Source organism: Sinohyriopsis cumingii, chromosome 2 (assembly GCF_028554795.1).
Source record: "Sinohyriopsis cumingii isolate HCF-2022 chromosome 2, ASM2855479v2, whole genome shotgun sequence".
Classification (NCBI taxonomy): domain Eukaryota; kingdom Metazoa; phylum Mollusca; class Bivalvia; order Unionida; family Unionidae; genus Sinohyriopsis; species Sinohyriopsis cumingii.
The window spans coordinates 161,450,898-161,470,923 of NC_142962.1; the positions used below are offsets into that span (position 1 = coordinate 161,450,898).

Here is a 20,026-nt window from a genome sequence, read left to right on the forward strand (position 1 = left end):
GATCCGTTGATTTATTGATTCAGTAAACGCTTACTCATGATGTGGAACTGCTAGAAATATAATATATATTTCGTCAATTTTCACATTCCTTTAACGTGGGTAAGGGTTACGTTACATGCTTTTTTATCCATGTATTGTTGTATGTCATTTTGCGTTTATTTTGTTAGGTTGCATTATGGGTTGTGTGAGAAGGAAACAAGACATTATCTTAAGATGTATTGAAGAGTCTTGGGAGTTATTAACATTCAACAGATTTCTTCTTATAAATTATTTTGTGAATATGATCATTGTTTTTTTAAGAACTCTCATTTAGAAGCCTTTGAGGTAAAGCATCTTAGACTAAATGGAGACAGGGAAAGCTCTCAATGTAGTAAACATTATACTTGAATATATTATTGCCTTTCATACCTATCATGATGAATGGGATTCAGTTCTGTTCATGGTAATTGAGAAAAGCATCAGATTCCATTGATGTTCATGAATTGTTACATAGATCAATTGAAAAAGAAACTGCAGCGTTATTTGATTAGGTTTTATGATGGTGTAGAGTTCAAAAAGTGACTATAATTCATTCTCCACATAATCACAAATGATATCAATGTCTGTTCTTATTGAATTTTAATGTCAGTGTCATGAAATGAAGCAAAAATTACCTTATTATTTTGTGCATGAATGATTAATAAAGAATTCATATTGACATACAGCACAAAACTATTCATTCAGTACATGCTGAAAAGAGACTGGTCTGTGTACATGTTTTCTGCCATGTTTATCCTGAGTTCTGGAAGAGTCCATTTTTAATACTGCAAAGAAATCAAAGAGAGGCAATTATATTATGGCTTAATATAGACAAATAGAAAACCGGACCACTTCTTAATAAACAAATTGACTCTTCCACAGGTCATGGCAGCATTGAAAATCTGATCTTATCAGATTGCCCTATTTTAGCATTTATTTAATGAGATTTGTTCCATTCTATGTCTGTTGAAATGGTTTTGAAACAGTTTGTGCATGAAATGAGTTAGTTTTAGCAACATTTGTTGATGCTTACCAGAAAATTCACAGAGGTACTGATGCTGATATCATTCATGATGCTGTGTGGAATGAATCTCAGATTTGCTCTTTTAGCTGAGAAGTCTCCTTTTTTAATACATGCTTAGCAATTAACACTTTGCTGACTAATTTGGAGATAGCACACAGTGTCATATAACTTTGAGTCATATCCGCCACAGTTTATCTTTGATCTGAGATTCCATTATCTAGATTTTGACATTGTGATTTAATATTCAATTCATATTTAATATTTGGCACATTCATCGTTGTCTGTTAATGAACATGCATGCCATCTTCACCCATAAAATAATTGTCTACCACATTGCATTGGTTGTTTCATGAGTTGGTGTGGCTTGATGAAACAGGACATAATTTAAATAGATAATTACTAGTTCCAATTGTTTAAAATTCCAAATGACCGTTAAAATACTTGTGGGAATAGCAAGACTTGTGCAAAGTTGTCTATAGAATAACATCCAGTCACAACCTACTATACTTCAGAAAGGTATATATTCTTTGTTTCATTAAGATCCGGTTTATTCCAAAGAAAACAATTTTATTTCTTGATTAGAAATTAGAATAATATGAAACTGTTAAGTGACAAGCTTACAAACGATTAAATAAATTTTTTAAAATAATTTTAAATAGTTTTGCAAAATTCTTTTCTGAAAATGCTGCCTCTAAAATTGTTCACATGATGTATGCTAATATTACTTTGATTACATCATTTTTTCACCTTTATCAGGAATAGACTGATTTAAAGGACTGTCATTCTTTTAACATTATAAACTAACTGTGCAATGCTGTATTCTTTATTTCAAAAATGAGTAGAGCATTTTGTAGTAGATCATGCAATATTATTTCTTTCTGTTACCACAGTAAAGACAATTTTTAGTCATATTTTATTTTTTAAATCAATAAATATAGATTTTATGAATGAAAATTTAATTTCTGTTTCCCACTCAGTTCTGCTTAAAGTGACTTACTTTTCCCATTTTTTCTGGAGTTAGAAGAAAATTCTCAGAATATTTTAACCCTAGTTTGATCCCAGTCTAGATGCCTGATTTTCACAATTATCAGGTGGATATAGAATATCAATTCTAAGGGATTCATTTAGTACTAGTTTGGCTTCGTTGGCAGTCAGTATAGAGTCTAATTATTCAATTTAATAGCTCTGTCACATCCAATTTGAAATAATACCTGTATTTTCTTAAAAAGTTTAATTGTACAAGGTTTCATTTGCCATCCCCATTGTATTTGGATGCTCTTAGCAGAAAAGCCATGAATAGAGTAATTTTGAATTATGTAAGTATTGTTGAAGTGTGCTTGATAGCTTTAATCCAAGAGAAATTGTCATTACATCCATCATTATAGCACTTTAATGTGTGCTTGCTTTCTATTTTTGAATCATACATCTGAAAATTTGTTCATTGAAGATAAATGCCATATTAGCATGCTTGTAAGTCAAACTGTAACAGACTTGGATCTGCTTTCACATAATGCACTTGCAGATTTATGTCTATGCAGTTTGTCAGGAGTTATCAGTATAACAAACAGTATAGACCCTGATCTGCAGGCGCCGTATGCTATGGTAGATCAGGATCTTTGTTCTTCACAGTTTGACTCAACTTATAAGTGAGTATATTCACTACCCAAGACACCGTTACATTTTTGTAAATTTCAGATCTGGGATCTTGAGACTTTACAGTGTCTTCATGACCTAGAGACATCTGGAGGAAGTGTGTATTCCATTGCCATTACCAATCACCTTGTATTATGTGGAACTTATGAAAATGTCATTCATGTGAGTGATTACATCAGTAGTCAGTTTCTTACAATGTTCCCCAGCTTGTTCTTTAAAGTATGTATATAATGTAATATTTTTAATGTTTGGTCACTGAAGCTCAGTGTATGAGGCTTTTTCTGCTTGTGCAAATAGTGCTATTATTATGACAAAGTGTAGCACTGTTATTAACTTGATTACATGCCACATTCTTGCAAAAGAGCCTAATGGTATATCTATACAGAAGTGATCATCAGCTGTTATATACACTTGAAGATTTTGCTTTAATTCATTTCAAAACATGGTTATTAGAGGGATGGAACAATAAATTATATATGCAGTTAAATTCCGCACCTTTATGATATATTAGTCATGTCTGTGTTGATGTGTTAACTTGTAAATACTTATTTGAGAGAGAGAGAGAGGGAGAACACTTCCATGAAAATACCTTGCATTTGTAGAACTGATAATACTTTATAACTTTAAAAAAAAATGTTTTTATATAGTTGAGTGCCTCAAGGAAAATTAGTTGTATTCACCTAATCAAGTTACCCTCTTTAAATAAAGATATTAATATTGTTGTTATTATTATTATTATTATTATTATTATTATTGTTCATCAGATGGCTACCATATTTTTCCAGTGATAAGATCATGTTTGATGTTGATAAGACCACTTTCAGCTTTTACACAATTTAAACCAATTTTGATTTAATAAGTTTTGTTTAATAATGAAGTCACTACACAGCTTTCATTATTACATTCATTAGGCAGACCCCTGATCTTATCATGGATCATGATACTATGTATTTTATTTTTTATGTTTTGATACAATATAACCTGGCCCTTCTTACATTGAAATTTACTGTACATTTCAATTAATATATGTTACTATAGAGTTAGAACTCTTGCACACAATGTACAATTGCCTTTGATTGGTCAGAATTATCTTGATTAATGTATGAAAGCAGCCTTTGATTGGTCAGAATTATCTTGATTAATGTATGAAAGCAGCCTTTGATTGGTCAGAATTATCTTGATTCATGTATGAAAGCAGCCTTTGATTGGTCAGGATAATCATAATTCATGTTTTAAGTTCCAGTAAAGTTTTAGGATGAAGGTGCCATTTTACAATAAATTTTGAGATAATAAATTCTCAGATAAAGTGAAATATTAAGGAATTTAAATTGCTGAATCTTCTAATTGTTCATTTCTTCAATTGTTAATGAAATTTGATATTATTGCATTTGCTGTACTTTTTCATAAGGCAGAATTATTATGTTTTATGTCCATCTTTTACCAATATCATTTCCTTGCATAAATTTGAGTTATCTACCATCTACAGTTACCAGACTTCATGGATAGCTTGCACTTGGGGTGTGGAATAACCCTTTCAGTTGTGGGATCAAAAGCTTAAAGGTCAAGTCACAGTGACTGAAATAAGAAAAATGGCTTTTGCACATTAACTGGATTGTTTCAGCATCTGCAGTTAATATATTTTGTGGATGTCTTACCCCCTCGGGTTAACAATACACTATAAATGTTTAGGGTCAAAAGATCTAAGGTCAAGGTCACTGATTGAAAGTAAGTATTCTATTGGTTTGGGCGTAACAAGGTCAAAGGCTAAGGTCACTGTTACTAAAAGAAGTAAACTGGTTTCCACACAATGACATACTTAAAGCTCACAGATATGTAGACCAAATTTTATAGATGGCATATACTGAAGGTTAAGAAGAAACCTATACATTTTGCAGTCCAAAGGTCAAGGTCTATATACAAAAATGTCAGATACCTGCATAGAGGACTATTAAATTGAGGTGTGGTATAATGTATCATATATTGGACTTGTTTTGCACAGGTTCTAGTCACTGCAGTTACTTTGCCCTAGTATAATCTAGTCTCATTTTTCTGTCTGAAAACTTCCTGTGAAAGTGATCTGATATGAATAAGAACTGGAAACACTCTAAGTTAATTTACAGTGGAAAGAGATGAGCATGTTTTGATTCGCTGTGATATAACACCAAATTATAGCAATGTCAGACCTGTATTATCAACATGTGACAAATTAAACATTCTCTGACACAGTAGGACATAAGACTTAGCAACACTGCATAGTAATGTCACAGAGAAATAAAAAGACTTTAAATTTTTTTAATGGAAAATAGAAGCTCATATTTGTGTGACATGAAATTTATGAAACTCATTGAATAATTATCTCTGGCAGTCACTGACAGCAGCTCATGGCAAATAACATTTTTCATCCCATTTCCCAAGTGAACTCTTGTCTGCCTGTATAAGATCTTAATTTTCTATCAATGAACTCTTGTTTGCTTATTTATCATCTTAATTTTCTATCATTGAATTCTTGTCTGCTTATTTATGATCCTCATTTTCAATCAGATGAACTCTTGTGTTCTTGTGTAACGTCATCATTATATTTTTTAATATCCACAGAATAACAGAATATTTCTAATTAATGCTCATGATCGAATAAAAAAACCAATATTTTCAAGGAATAAAATAGTGAAATTACGATTGTTTTACTTCATTCAATATACAGTACATGTGTTTTTCTACATTGAACTTAGATATGGGAGTTGGAAAGCAAAAAGCAGCTTCAGACATTGACAGGTCACCTGGGCACAGTATATGCTTTAGCAGTCCTGCATACCACCTCTGGCACCAAGGTCTTTAGTGCCTCATACGACAGATCTATAAGGGTATGTGAAAATAGTTTATATTATGTTTATTCTGTCTACTGCTACAATTTTACTTCAGTTTGTATTAAAATTTTCATAGGAATATAGATATGGTTTATTTATTAATCTCATCAGATCTATCACAGGAATGCATGATTTATCTCATGCTATTGGATCATGCTCTGACCTTTCTGCCAGCAGTTGGACAGACACCTCAGAGATGTACCAAATGATATCATGTACACATCACACTTTGTCAGCATTCATCATGAAGACTTATTCTTGGAGTTTTAAAGCATTTTTGTTTGATTGAGACCATCATATATCAAACCCCAGATTTTGGAGTTGATGAACTACTGACATGTCAAATGAAACAATTGGACAGTTACTTTGATCAATAGAGGAGATGGTCATAATAGAAATTAATATTAACATCCTGTATTGTGAACTTGCATTAGCCTGTATGTTCACATTATGGTAGATACAGAAATGGGAGGTTCAGTTGAATACAGGGTCTGCAACACTAAAAACCAGCCATATACAACTAATGTGAGCCAGATTAAACTGTTTTTGCTAGATCAGCTATCAGTGGTAGGCTGACAAACTACAGACAGGTGGCTAGATTTGTAGTAGGATTTTGGCAAGCACTTGAATAGACTTCTATCTGGGTAATATGGTCCGAGATCCAGGCATTACAAATTTCCTTGGAAGATCCCAATACTTTATGCATTATTTTCAATAAAGAATTTCAGCTGGGTCTTTCTGTGAAAAACCCTTGATCAAAATGACTGTTTATGATTTTTATGGTAACATGCATTGAATTCTGGAATTATCCATCAAAGCATACAACACCAGGGTCTTATTTAATGCGTGAATAAAATGCCAGATGGTTTTTAGCTTGCTTCTACGTGGTTGAGAAGAGTTATTTTATTATGTCTGGCATCATTGGTTTTAGGATATGAACATATCAAAGCATATTGCATATGTGCAGCCTCACTTCATCTTAGCCATTCTTTCTTTTGCTTCTAGGCATCAGTTTGGAATTATTTTCAAAGCAATTACCCGCTGGGGAGGGGACTAAGGGGACTAAGTTTATGCATACAGTCATATGTATTATTTTTATATTTTTGGTTAAGTTGGGTGTTTTTGGTCATTAGTTAAGATTTTAAGCACTATGTACTGTTTTAATTGGAATCGTGAAACTTGGTGAAGAGGGTGCATCTCAATGCCTCATCACAAAGTTGCTCTCAGTGGCCCATATTTCATGCATCACTGATTTAATTTGTTTTGTGTTTTAACTGTATAGAATCATCAAACTAGATGATGGTTCGTATCTCAATTAGTACAACACCCTTACAAGAAAAGAAGGTTGTTATGAGCTATGTTTCACATTTTACTGGCTTAGGTTGTTATTTCATTTAGGTTCTTTTTATCCTGTCAATATACTGATATGAAACTTGGTGAGGGAAAGCACCTTGATGAATCTTACACCCATATCACAAAAAAAGTCACCATAACCCATAATTCACACTACACTGACTGGTAACTTTGTTTAATGTTTATTTCTCAAGCACTGTTCATGCTAGAATCATCAAACAGGTGATTATAAACATCTGTATTAGTACCACATACTTAAAACAAAAGTCACTATGACCTACATTTCACATACTGGCTTAGATGAAAATTTGTATTTCTCTCATAACCATGATGTTATGATGTCTGTCTGTCCATCTGTCTGTTGCCAATTTTATTTTTGCACATTTCGAGATGTCCACCATCTACTGTTATTGAACCTTATAGATGGGTTGCACTCTGGGTAAAAAACAACAATGTAGATTTGGGGGTTAAGAGGTCAAGGTCATTATGAGAGAAGAAAATTTATTACAACACAGTAATTTTAGTTCTCCAGCGTTTACATTTATCAAGTTCATTTTGGATGTTTTGAACTTTAGGTTAGGAAGAATAATCATTTTGGAGTTGAAGGAAAGTGTCATCTTGACAGAAAGAAAAAAAATGTTTTTCTGCACAGTAACTTGAGTTCTGCATAACATACTTGGATCAGACATTGTGGATGATACATAATTAATGTGAAGCATAAGCCTTACCAATTTTGGGGTGAAAAGGTCAAAGGTCAATGCCACTGACTGAAAGAAGAAATTCTTTGCACAATAACTTCAGTTTCTAGACCTTGTGTCTTGACCAAAGTTTGTGGAGGGCTTGTATTTATGGTATGGAAGAGGCCTTATTGGGATCAAAAGGTCAAATGTCAAGGCCACTGTATCTGAAAGAAAATTTGGTTTGCAGAATATGTTTTGTTCTAGAGCAAGTTCCTTGATAAAACCTGTGAATGGCTTCCACTTAGGGTAATAAGAAAACAGAAATTCTGGGGTATAAATGCCAGAGGTCACATTCATGGTAAATCCAGTAAGAAAATAGTAGTTTCTGCACACTAAGTTCAAGACCGCTCACTTTGGCTAAAGGTCGAGATCACTGAGACCTGTTGGTCAATAATGGTCAATAACATCCATTATCAACCATACCCAACTAGTGCCTACACAGAGGATTATTAAAAAAGAGGTAGGCATACAGTGTGTCATTCAGAGTACTCATTTGCATACTTTTTGACCTGGAATCGTGAATTTTAGTGAAGGGTGTACCTTGAAGGGTACTATGTGCTGTTCACAAAAGGAGATCACTGTAACCCATATTTCCAATTTTAATAACTCTAGTAGTTTTGTGTTTTAGCACTTCATTCTGTAATCATTCACTGGTTGATTTTATACAGCTCTGTTACCAGTAATATCACACCTTTATACCAAAAGAAGTTCATTGTGACCTGTATTTTGTCTTTTATATGCATACTATCCTTTCAAGAACCATGAAACTTGGCAAGAGGATGCATCCTAATTATTTCAGCCTCTTCAAAAGAGGTTTGTCTGACCCATATTACATAGTTTGTTGACTTTTATGAAATTTTGTTGGTGTTGTGTTCAAATCATGAAACTAGATAATTGGATGCATCTCTGTTGGTATTACACCCTTACAACCAAAGAAGGTCACTGTGATTTACATTTTATGCTTTACTAGCATAGTTTAAGTATTAAGTATTTGTGTTTAGCTCATGATCCCATGTTGTATACATCCATGCCTACAAAGAAAACCGTTTCTGACCAGTGCATTTGGAAATTGAAATAACTGTTTATTCATTGGCAAACGTTCCATATTACTGTTAACCACAATATGTCAGCCATGTATTATAGTGTGAATGAGTGTAAGAATTAGACTAGTTGACCGCATACTTTTCATGTGATGCATAAGCTCTTGTACCAGTTGTTGCCATACTATCTCACCATGTACCAACTGTTGCCATAAGATCTCTTCATGTACGAATTGTTGCCATAAGATCTCACTATGTACCAGTTGTGCCATATCTCACCATGTATCAAGTGTTGCCATAATATCTCACAATGTACCAATCATTGCCATAATATCTCTCCATGTACCATTTGTCATAAAATATCACCATTTAACAATTGCTGCCATATCTCACCATGTACTAGTTTATGCCATATCTAACCTGGTACCAATTGTTGCCATATCTCATCATGTACCAGTTGTTGCCATACTATCTCACTATGTACCAATTGTTGCCATAAGATCTCTTCATGTACCAATTGTTGCCATAATATCTGTCCATGTGCAAGTTGTTGCCATATCTCCCCATGCATCAACTGTTGCCATAATATCTCACCATGTACCAATTATTACCATAAAGATCTCTCAATGTACCAATTGTTGTCATATCACCATGTAACAATTGCTGCCATATCTCACTATGTACTAGTTGTTGCCATGATATATTGCCATGTACCAATTGTTGCCACATCTCACCATGTACCATTTGTTGCCATAATATTTCACCATGTATCCATTGTTGCCATAATATCTCACCATATACCAATTGTTGCCCTAAGATCTGATTGTTGCCATAATATATATCCATGTACCAATTGTTGCCATAAATCTTACCATGTACCAGTTGTTGCAATTTGTTGCCCACATCTCACCCAGTACCAGTTGTTGCCATATGATCTCATCATGTACCAATCATGCCATAATATTTCACAAATTGTAACAGTTGTTGCCATACTATCTCAACATCTACTATTTGTTGTTTAAGATCTCTCCATTTACCATTTGTGCCATAATATCTCACAGATTGTTGCAGTGTTTTGCTTCTTCTACAATGCTTTTAAAATAACTCACAAAATGACCTTTTGTTACAAAACAGTGTTGTTCATTCTGTTTTGTGCATGTGAGTTAATTTTTCCATCATTGCAACAGTTACACATTCATTTTTGGGGTGGGTGGCAGGTCATATTATCATCTTGTTCATATCTGGGTCAAGTGTTTAAACATAACTAAAAGATACCCTGTCATCTGTCTTCTCTGCATTGAAGACACGTGATAGGTATAGTAGAGCTACCAACCCTCCCAATTTAGATCTGTCTTCTCTCTATTGAAGACACATGATAGTTATAGTAGAGCTACCAACCCTCCCAATTTAGATGTGAGACTCATGAATTTTAATGTACACTCCTGCTCTCCCACTTGAAGTATAACTTCTCACAATTTGTTATCAGTTGTGGGAAAAAGTAAAAACAGTACAATAGGAAATCTGCATTCGATTTCTGTCATGGCCTAGAGTCTTAGTCTGTTTATAAACTGTACAACAGAATACATTGGATACTATGTTGCAGTAAACTTTCTAGTACAGTGTTATTTGGTTAACATCAAAAATGTTGTTAAATTTTATAAAAATAACATCCAGCAAAATGGCAAAAAGATACAGGACAGTTTTCAAAAAGTGGTATACACAAGAGTTCCCATGTTTAATGAAATCAATCAAAGGTATTTCTTATTCATTTTGTAGCATATGCCTGTGTGATTTCTATAACTGTCATGGCAGACAGAGTGACATAGTGAAACACATGGATACAAAGGAACATGGATAATGTACATTGTGTAGAAAGCACACTTTAAAAATAGGTTTCAGTTTTAAAGCACATGATGACGGTGTTATTAATGTGGAATGCTTGTTCACATCATTGCATATTGAACACAATTTGCCCTATGCTGATCATGCTGATTCATCATTATTTCATAAAATGTTTCCTGATATAGCAACAAAATGATGCTGTGCTAGAACAAAAATTGCAGCTATTGTTGTAAAGATGCATTTAAAGTCTAAGGTCATGAGAAGAAGAAAAAAACAGATTTTTTTAATGTTTGAAAATGGGAGATCTCCTGATTTCTTATTTTGGAAAGTTGGCAGCACTGGTATAGTGTTTTACCCAAATAAAGTATCTTTCAGTATTGTTTTCTTTTGTCTTTTTGTTAAATTAATTCCATCCCATATTCTTGTACTCAGCATTATGAACACTATTCTTCTAAATGACTTTCAAACTTTGTAGCCATTTGTTTGTTTTCAACAATGTTCCTGAATGGATAGAGTTACATATGTATCAGGGAGTATTCATGGTATCGGAGTATTCATTGTATGAAATTTTATATCCAGTACCTAATATTGTATTGTTCAAGCTGCAAACAACATATACCTTGATATGCCACTGCATAATGTGCCAGTTGTTTATTTTACTGATTAATCCATGCAAATCATGTAGATCAAGATCTGCCAGCAGATCATGCGATAGTTGATCTGGTTCTATGCAGTTTGTAGCTTTATCAGACTTATAAGCAAGCATAGATGGTATTTAAAACTTTCTAATATATTTGACATGCCAGAGATTCAGATTAACCAGTATGTTTTCAAGATCTATATCATTATTTATACTGCTCATTCTATTTATTATTTCTTTAAAATATTTTTAAAGTAAAAATAGAACACAAACTGAAAATCTAAGACTGAAATCTGCATGTTAAATATTTTATTGAAGCTTTTTATTTTACCTCTAGGACATGAAATTTATATTTCTCATTTAGCCAAACCTTCAAAAGACCAATATCATGTATTCTCTTGCATAGTAAGAACATTAATTACGCTAATATGACCACTCAAGTTTTATGGGTAATATATTTGAATAGATGAGTGATAAGCAAGCAGTCTTCAAATTGACAGCATAATAGTTTTCTTCTTTATGCATTAGATGCATTGAGTTTAAATATTTGACTAGAATATAAGCCTGTTGTTTCCAGTATAGGTTTCCTTGTGCATGAGTGCCAGGGCTTTTGTGCAACTTGTAAAATGACATAAAAATTGTGGTAATTACTGGTCCCCAGCTAGTAAATTTCAAAAGAATTCTCTGCCTGGTTGTCAGAACCCAATGTATTACCAGCATTGTTGCAAGTTCTCTCACAGAAATGGTATTCAGGATTTTGTGAATTGCTTTCAGTATTTTCGAGTTAGTCAGTAATGTGGAATGCATACCAATGCAGTAAGTGGATAACATTATCATCAAGTTATTCAGTCGTGTGGAATGCATACCAGTGCAGTATGTGGATAACATTATCAAGTTATTCAGTCATGTGGAATGCATACCAATGCAGTAAGTGGATAACATTGTCAAGTTAGTCAGTCATGTGGAATGCATACCAATGCAGTATGTGGATAACATTATCAAGTTATTCAGTCATGTGGAATGCATACCAATGCAGTAAGTGGATAACATTATCAAGTTAGTCAGTCATGTGGAATGCATACCACCACAGTAAGTGGATAACATTATCAAGTTATTCAGTCATGTGGAATGCATACCAATGCAGTATGTGGATAACATTATCAAGTTATTCAGGCATGTGGAATGCATACCAATGCAGTAAGTGGATAACATTATCAAGTTATTCAGTCATGTGGAATGCATACCACCACAGTAAGTGGATAACATTATCAAGTTATTCAGTCATGTGGAATGCATACCAATGCAGTATGTGGATAACATTATCAAGTTATTCAGTCATGTGGAATGCATACCAATGCAGTAAGTGGATAACATTATCAAGTTAGTCAGTCATGTGGAATGCATACCACCACAGTAAGTGGATAACATTATCAGATGCAAACTGATCTGTAAAAGCTTTTGCAGGTTATTGTAGTTTTTTATATAAATAAAAGGAAAAAGAAAACAATGTTGATCATACTTTATTGTAAGCAGTGATATAATGCCAGATATAACTAAGAAACATGTTTTGTTCTGGTTGCTCATCATCTTCTGCCCACGTGTTCAAGGTAGGAAATCAGTTGTTTCAGGAAGTCTGCATTCTCAGGATAGTTTGGGCCAATTCCACCATTGTCAATATCTAAATGCAAGCAGAAATTGTTGAAAAAAAATAGTGAGTCTTTAGTTTGAAACAAACAAGCATAATGTTTACAAATATTGTGTACTCCATTCTATTGATGCATTTTTTGTAGGTCAGTAAAGTTAAGATTTACAATTTGTTTTGAAGGTTCACACAGTTTCAGTAAAGATAGAGAGACTGTTGGTTCCAATCATGCTCTAGCCATACAATGTTTCATAGCAAGACATTTAATCTTTCTTGCTAAAAAATCAAACCAGCCGTAAATGGGTGCAGCACCCCCTTGGGGTTTAGCCTTGGGGTTTAGCCTTTGATGGAATGGCATTCTATCAGATGCAGATTATGCACCTCATGTCATGGAATATGGCATGAGTTTTGTTGTTTTATGCTTTTAGAATCCTTGGGACAACTTCAGCCTTTGTAAACCATAAACTGTAGTAGTATGAGGTTTAAGGTCAGATTTATTGACTTAAATGTACGTTAATTGGAGTGTTTGTATGCCCACTCCATATCATTTCAAACTTGAAAGTTGCATTGACCCCTGATGCAAGCTGTTCTGTTTCTGTGATCTCCATTACCTCTTTTTATCACACAAATTTGTATGCTGTAAACAGGAAATTATTGACAGTTGTATATCTTGTATGTTCAGGATGCACCCCCACCCCCATGTGCACCAAATCAGCACATTATTTCCAAAGAACTTCAAGACATTCACCCCAATAGTTCTCACTAGCTACTCAAAATATTTGCATATCTATATGGGACTATTTACAAGCCCACATACTATACTGCATGATGAAAGCCAGTATCCCTAACCTTATAAATTGTTTGAAAAGTGAGGGTGGGCTTATCCATACAAGAGGAATTCCTTAAATGAAAATTTGCCAAAGTTTTATACAAGAGTGGGATTGGTTTACCATGAAACATTGATTTGTCATTGGAGAATTATGGTACAGTCATGTGAAGGATATAAAAGAGGTTTACTCTGTATGAACCACTTTCATTTTGCAGACCTATTAATGATGTTAACAGCACATACTTTTTAGCATTATTACTTGTATTAGGAGTTGACAGGTGACCATTCTGATGCTCACAAGTAGGATATCTTAACACGAGTACAGAATTTCTCACAAGACAGTGTTATAAATATGTCAGAAAGTAGAGGGTAATCTTATTACCAGAAAAAAGATCTAGATTTTGTAAAAAGGTAGCAGGTTTGTAATTATGCATTGGCCTTTCATCAAATAATTATGCAATTCATTTAAATTGACAGTTATGACACAAACTAAATAGGGATCATTTTCATCATTTACAAAGACAAAGGATGCAAAAGATGAAGATTATTCAAAAACATTTTTAAAACTTTGATTGAAATTATCATAAATGTAAAATTATGTTTTTCTAATGAAGAAATATCTGGTTTTGTTGAATAAAATCACATCAAAGTTACAGGTGAATGACAAATTAGATATTTAGATGTTGTAGATATTACATATTTGTTGTACAGAATGTCGAGATTTCTTTTGTTATGTCATGAAGTAATATTAGACAGGCCCGGCCCTAGGGCAAGGCGATCAAGGCAACCACCTTGGTCTCTGAGCTTTTAGCAGTGCAGTTTGTTTGCTTGGGGCCCCACACTCATTGCTTGTTGCCGTGGGTCCTGCATGCTGCCTTGGGCGTGGGCCTGATATTAAACATTTGTAAGATTAAAATGTATGTGTCATCGAAATTCTAGTGCTGTCATGTGATAATTATTATGTAATACAAAATAATAGAATGACAAAATCATCACTACAGTTAGTGTGACTCCAGGAATTGTGGAACATGTAAATACTTGAAGCAAGCATATTGATCTAGTTTTCTCTCATTTTAATAAATGTATCTACCTGTGTGCATTATTTATTTGAAGGAAATAAGCATAGTGCAGTGTTGGAACTTGATGATACAAGCAGAATATAAAGATATACATGTATTTGCCTGTTGGAGAAACTTAATTTACCTTTCAAAAGTTGCCATTTATAATGTGTACCTGATTGAGTGTAGATCCAGATCTCTTTGCACATGGCATGATGGCAGGTCTGGATCTATGCTGTTAGCAGTGAGATGTCAATTTAAACATAGATGTGGTTCAGGAAGCCTGATTTTGTAAATTAATGCTTACTGGTAACCTGACAATGATGTGATCCTTGAATTAAAATAATGCTTACTGGTGACCTGATAATGATGTGATCCTTGAATTAAAATAATGCTTACTGGTAACCTGACAATGATGTGATCCTTGAATTAAAATAGTGCTTACTGGTAACCTGACAATGATGTGATCCTTGAATTAAAATAATGCTTACTGGTAACCTGACAATGATGTGATCCTTGAATTAAAATAATGCTTACTGGTAACCTGACAATGATGTGATCCTTGAATTAAAATAATGCTTACTGGTAACCTGACAATGATGTGATCCTTGAATTAAAATAATGCTTACTAGTAACCTGACAATGATGTGATCCATGAATTAAAATAATGCTTACTAGTAACCTGACAATGATGTGATCCTTGAATTAAAACATCAGTATAACATCACTTGTTACCTAAATGTATTGTACTGCTATGAACACTGGGAGAGATTGAATGTGAAAGGACTCATTTGCAACTTTTGTATCCTATTGAATTATGATAAAGAAAAATGCCTATCCAATTTTATAAATCACATGAATAGTCATGTTGAAAGAAATTAATAATGTCAACTTAGAGTATACAATACCTTTGGATATATTAAGTGAGTTATGAATAGACATTTATCAGCAGCACAGTTTTCCGGCATGGAAGACCCATGTGAACTCAGTCATTTTGTCATACAAACAATTTCACTCACAACATATGCTTCTTTTGTACATTTGAGAGGAGGGGTCTGTGATCTTCAGCCTGAGCAAACTTGATGAATTTTCATCCCTTTACATGGAACACAGGTTTTATGCCAGCTTTAATTTCATAATGAAACTGAAATCACTTTTAAGTTTACTTATAAGATGCAGATAATTGTCATTGACTTCTAATGGCCAGTTTGTTTCTTTTTTAAAATATACCTTAATAGTTTCAAGGCATACAATTGTTCAAAAATATGGATCAGAAATTAAATAGCACTGCCTCACACCTGTAATATACATCATATAAAGAAAATATGAGACATGGCACACATTATGGCCATGATAACAGTAATCTTACCTTCAAAGCTGATTTTTCGGGTCAGCCTTGCTGGATCTCTTGGCCGCATCAGTTCCATGGGGCCCAGTATTCTGAAAGCTTATTTAGATAGAAAAGAAAATTTTTTATATTTAATTTAGCAGTGTTTGGTATATTTCCCGTTTGACTGCATTCTCTCACACTATTACGTGAACAAGGAAATATTGTATGATAAAAATATCTTTCAGCTGTAGCATTTGATTGGTCAGAGATAGGATATATGGGGTCTGTTCAAGGATATGCATTTATGAGTTTTGTTGTTTCTTCTAAAAACATCATGATACAAAGTGAACTGAATGCATGACAACTACCGTTTTCACATTTTGAAATCCCTCCAAAATTCAGTACATTTCCCCCTTGTTTCTGAGGGATGAATTTCCCCCCTACATTTTAAGTTCTACAGTAGACCCTTGACTTTTTAAAACACAATGGATCATATTTGATATTCATTGAAAATGTTAAACATGATAATTTTGGTGTAATAGTATCATTCGCAATCTCATTTATTCAACATTTTCTTACATCATACAAATTATGTAAAGCAAAATTATATATTTTCTGATCAAAACGGGGCATTTGCTTTGACATCCTAGATAATTACCATTCATTGTGATGCTCTTCTTTGCGGTGACAGTTTTTCAGGTTTTGGTTTTTATTGCAAAGTTGAGAAAAATGCCACCTTGTGAGTCTAAGGGTGATGAATGAAATTTCACCTGATTTGCACAGACAGTTTATTCATGTCATGGTAGGAATTTTTAAAACATACATTATAACATTAGTCAGATTATCTGTTTAAATTGAAATGTAAACCATTTTCGTTTTTTTTGTTCTGATGAAATAAATATGTAAATTTAAATAATTTGACAACTAAATTAAATTATTGTCTTAAAATAATTTTTGTACATTTTTTATCCTCTGATGCAGAATATTAAAGAGGCATTTAGTGTTATCCATATCAATATCAATCCATCCATTCTTCCATCTGTTCATTTAGTGTTATCCATATCAATCCATCCATTCTTCCATCTGTTCATTTAGTGTTATCCATATCAATATCAATCCATCCATTCTTCCATCTGTTCATTTAGTGTTATCCATATCAATCCATCCATTTTTCCATCTGTTCATTTAGTGTTATCCATATCAATCCATCCATTCTTCCATCTGTTCATTTAGTGTTATCCATATCAATCCATCCATTCTTCCATCTGTTCATTTAGTGTTGTCCATATCAATCCATCCATTCTTCCATCTGTTCATATTGGTTTGCTAAGGAGTAGTAGTTTTGATTATGGGTTTTTGTCTTGGTGAGTACAATACCATCCACCAAAAACAGGTCACCATGCTCAGTGTTTCACACCCCAGTGCCATAGATATAGTTCAAGACCTGTTTTGTGGTCATTGTTGGTGTGTACATCACAAACTACAAATGTCTGAGCAATAAATTGCACTGTGATGACTTAGATCAAATTTTGACTTTCAATCAGTTTCCTCAAAAACTGCTGGCTTCAGGTTAATCATCATAACAAAGTATAGTTCAACTCGTTTAATTAGGAGATGTTAGTACAAACAAACAAGATATAAAGATGACAGATTGAACCAAACAAAATAAACTGATTTAATCTGAGTTTCCAAGACATTTTGATTTTTGTCAACAATATGTTTTGGATAAACAGAGTTTGGACTTATTAGACTTGACTGTGCTTAAGGAACTGCAATGAATTGTAATGAGCAGTACCACACAGAGTCTATTTTAAATTATATTTATTAAATACACACTTAATATTTGCTTTTGTTTGCCATTTTATTTTCTTCTGTTGGTTTTATTTTTTAAAATAAAGTTTCGTGTGTGTGATTGGAATTTCCCCATGCCTGGTAAAATTGAGTTTTGCAAATTGTGTTGTATTCTGTCTCACTACAATTTTACTATTATTATTTCTTTTTAATGTAAGTAGAGGATACATCTATTGGCTCATTGTGTCATCTTTGAAAACAAAAATCTTATAAATGATAGATGGGATTTAATAATGTCTTCATAGCATCCGCTCATGAAATAACAAACAACACAGTCGCAAATTACATTTGGACATATACAACAGATGGGTATCTGCAAAATAATGCCGTTTTCATTTTCATAGTTAAATAGTTAATGGCCAGATTGGGAATATTTATTTTAAATTTAAATTTTGATTGCACATGCAGCAATTAATAAGTTCTTCAATGCACAGTAAAAAGTTATAATTCAGATATCAGCAGCATCAGATACGGAAAATGATTCTGTAGTTTCCCAAGATGTCTCTTGTGGTTACTACAGAGAAAGCAGTCTTACTTACTTTGCATTATATATTTAATAGATTTCAGTAATATCTTAAGTCTGAGTTGCTATTCTATAAACTGAGTAAAAAATTAATGTAAATCTTACCTTCTAATCCAGCTATAAGACAGAATATTAGACAGATTGAAGTTTTGACTTTCATGATAGTTGTTTGACACAGTTCTGTGTAGCCGAGTTCCTGCTTTGTTGCTAGCCACCTATTTCTGTGATCTCTGGAAGGTTTATAGCCCTTTATATACTCCACAAGACAGCTGCACTAGATCATGACGATTCCTGCATAATGTGGTACAGTATATACTCACTTAGAAGTCGAGTCAAACTGCAAAGAAAAAATCCTGATCTGCTGTTTCATAATGTGTCTGTAGATCAGTGTCTATGTTGTTTGCTCTAATAATTACTTCTAACAAACTGTACAGACCGAAATTTACTTGTGCGTTATGCCATTGCAGATCTGGGTCTGTGCAGTTGCAGTTAGGCTTATAAGCGAGTACATATGGTATTCACACTTTAAAACAAGTTGATGGCTCCATAATCTCATTAGCTTATTGTAAAAGAATGGAAGAACTTTGTCTTGAATAAAAGGCATTTAGTTTCAGAAGTAAGTGATTAGTGAAAAATGACTCTGGTTCTAAGGAGACCATTTGTTAGATTTTGTATCCATCAGTGCATCTTATTTTTAATTGGCCCATGTTTGGAAGCTTTACAGATCAAAGGATGAGTAAACTCTATTGTACATACCATATATACTCACCTATAAGTTGAGTTAGACTGCAAACTACAACGATCCTGATTTATCGTACCATAATGCTCCTGCAGATTAGGGTCGTTGTTGTTTGTTCTACTGGTTACTTCTTACAAACTGTACAGACCCAGATCTGCAGGTGAATTATGGTATGTGCAGTTTGCAGTTGGACTTGTAAGCAAGTAAATGTAAATGCATTCTTGTTGATTTTAGTGTACTTTTGTCCGGTGCTAACTTGCTGACCTTCAGTGTGCTATTGCTAGTGCCAACTTGCTGACCTTCAATGTGCTATTGCCAGTACCAACTTGCTGACCTTCATTGTGCTATTGCCAGTGCCAACTTGCTGACCTTCAGTACGTTTTTGTCAGTGCTAACTGCTGACCTTCAGACTGCTTTAGCATGGTGCTAAAATTGATCCATTACAAAGAGAAGGAGACATTATCTTTATATGGTCTGTTCAGCCTTCATACTTTCTTGTAGGCATGGTAACTCAAAAACAATTGGACCAAACCAAACCAAATTTTATATTTAGATACCACCTGGGTAGGTCTCGAGATTCTGGTGACTGACTTAATTTCTAATTATGATTTTTTCTTCATATATTTAAAGTTTCTAGAAAAAAAAAATTAGATAGGCCTTTTGTAATGTGTTGATGAACTGATTAAATTTTCAGGTCATTAAAGTAATTTTCAATTTTTGAAATAGTTTTTAACTTTTTTTTACACTTGTTTATGAAAAACCTTGTTAGAATAATTGAGAAAAACCCCACTTAAGATCAAGAACTGAAGTATGTGGTAAGTATACATGTATTGATATGCATTGACTACCTTTTAAGGACATTTCAACTTATATTTCAATT

General features: G+C 33.4%; 1 protein-coding gene and 1 long non-coding RNA gene across 4 annotated transcripts in view; one reads left to right on the top strand and one right to left on the bottom strand.

Moving 5' to 3' along the window:
* The window catches only part of LOC149806222 (E3 ubiquitin-protein ligase TRAF7-like), a 176,259-nt gene that overhangs the window by 132,390 nt on the left and 23,843 nt on the right, over nucleotides 1–20,026 (top strand). For all 3 annotated transcript variants that reach the window (XR_016419876.1, XM_089951173.1, XM_089951174.1), the window contains 2 exons: nucleotides 2,738–2,857; nucleotides 5,425–5,556. Coding sequence is in view for 2 of the 3 variants with exons in the window: in XM_089951173.1 (XP_089807299.1) it covers nucleotides 2,738–2,857; nucleotides 5,425–5,556 (252 nt within the window). In the remaining variant the exon portion in view is untranslated. The remainder of the gene's footprint in view (nucleotides 1–2,737; nucleotides 2,858–5,424; nucleotides 5,557–20,026) is intronic.
* Nucleotides 12,682–18,612, bottom strand: LOC149806223 (uncharacterized). The gene is made up of 3 exons (XR_016415098.1): nucleotides 18,513–18,612; nucleotides 16,073–16,150; nucleotides 12,682–12,852 (listed from the first exon to the last, which is right to left on the bottom strand). It is a non-coding gene; the product is annotated as an uncharacterized LOC149806223 (long non-coding RNA).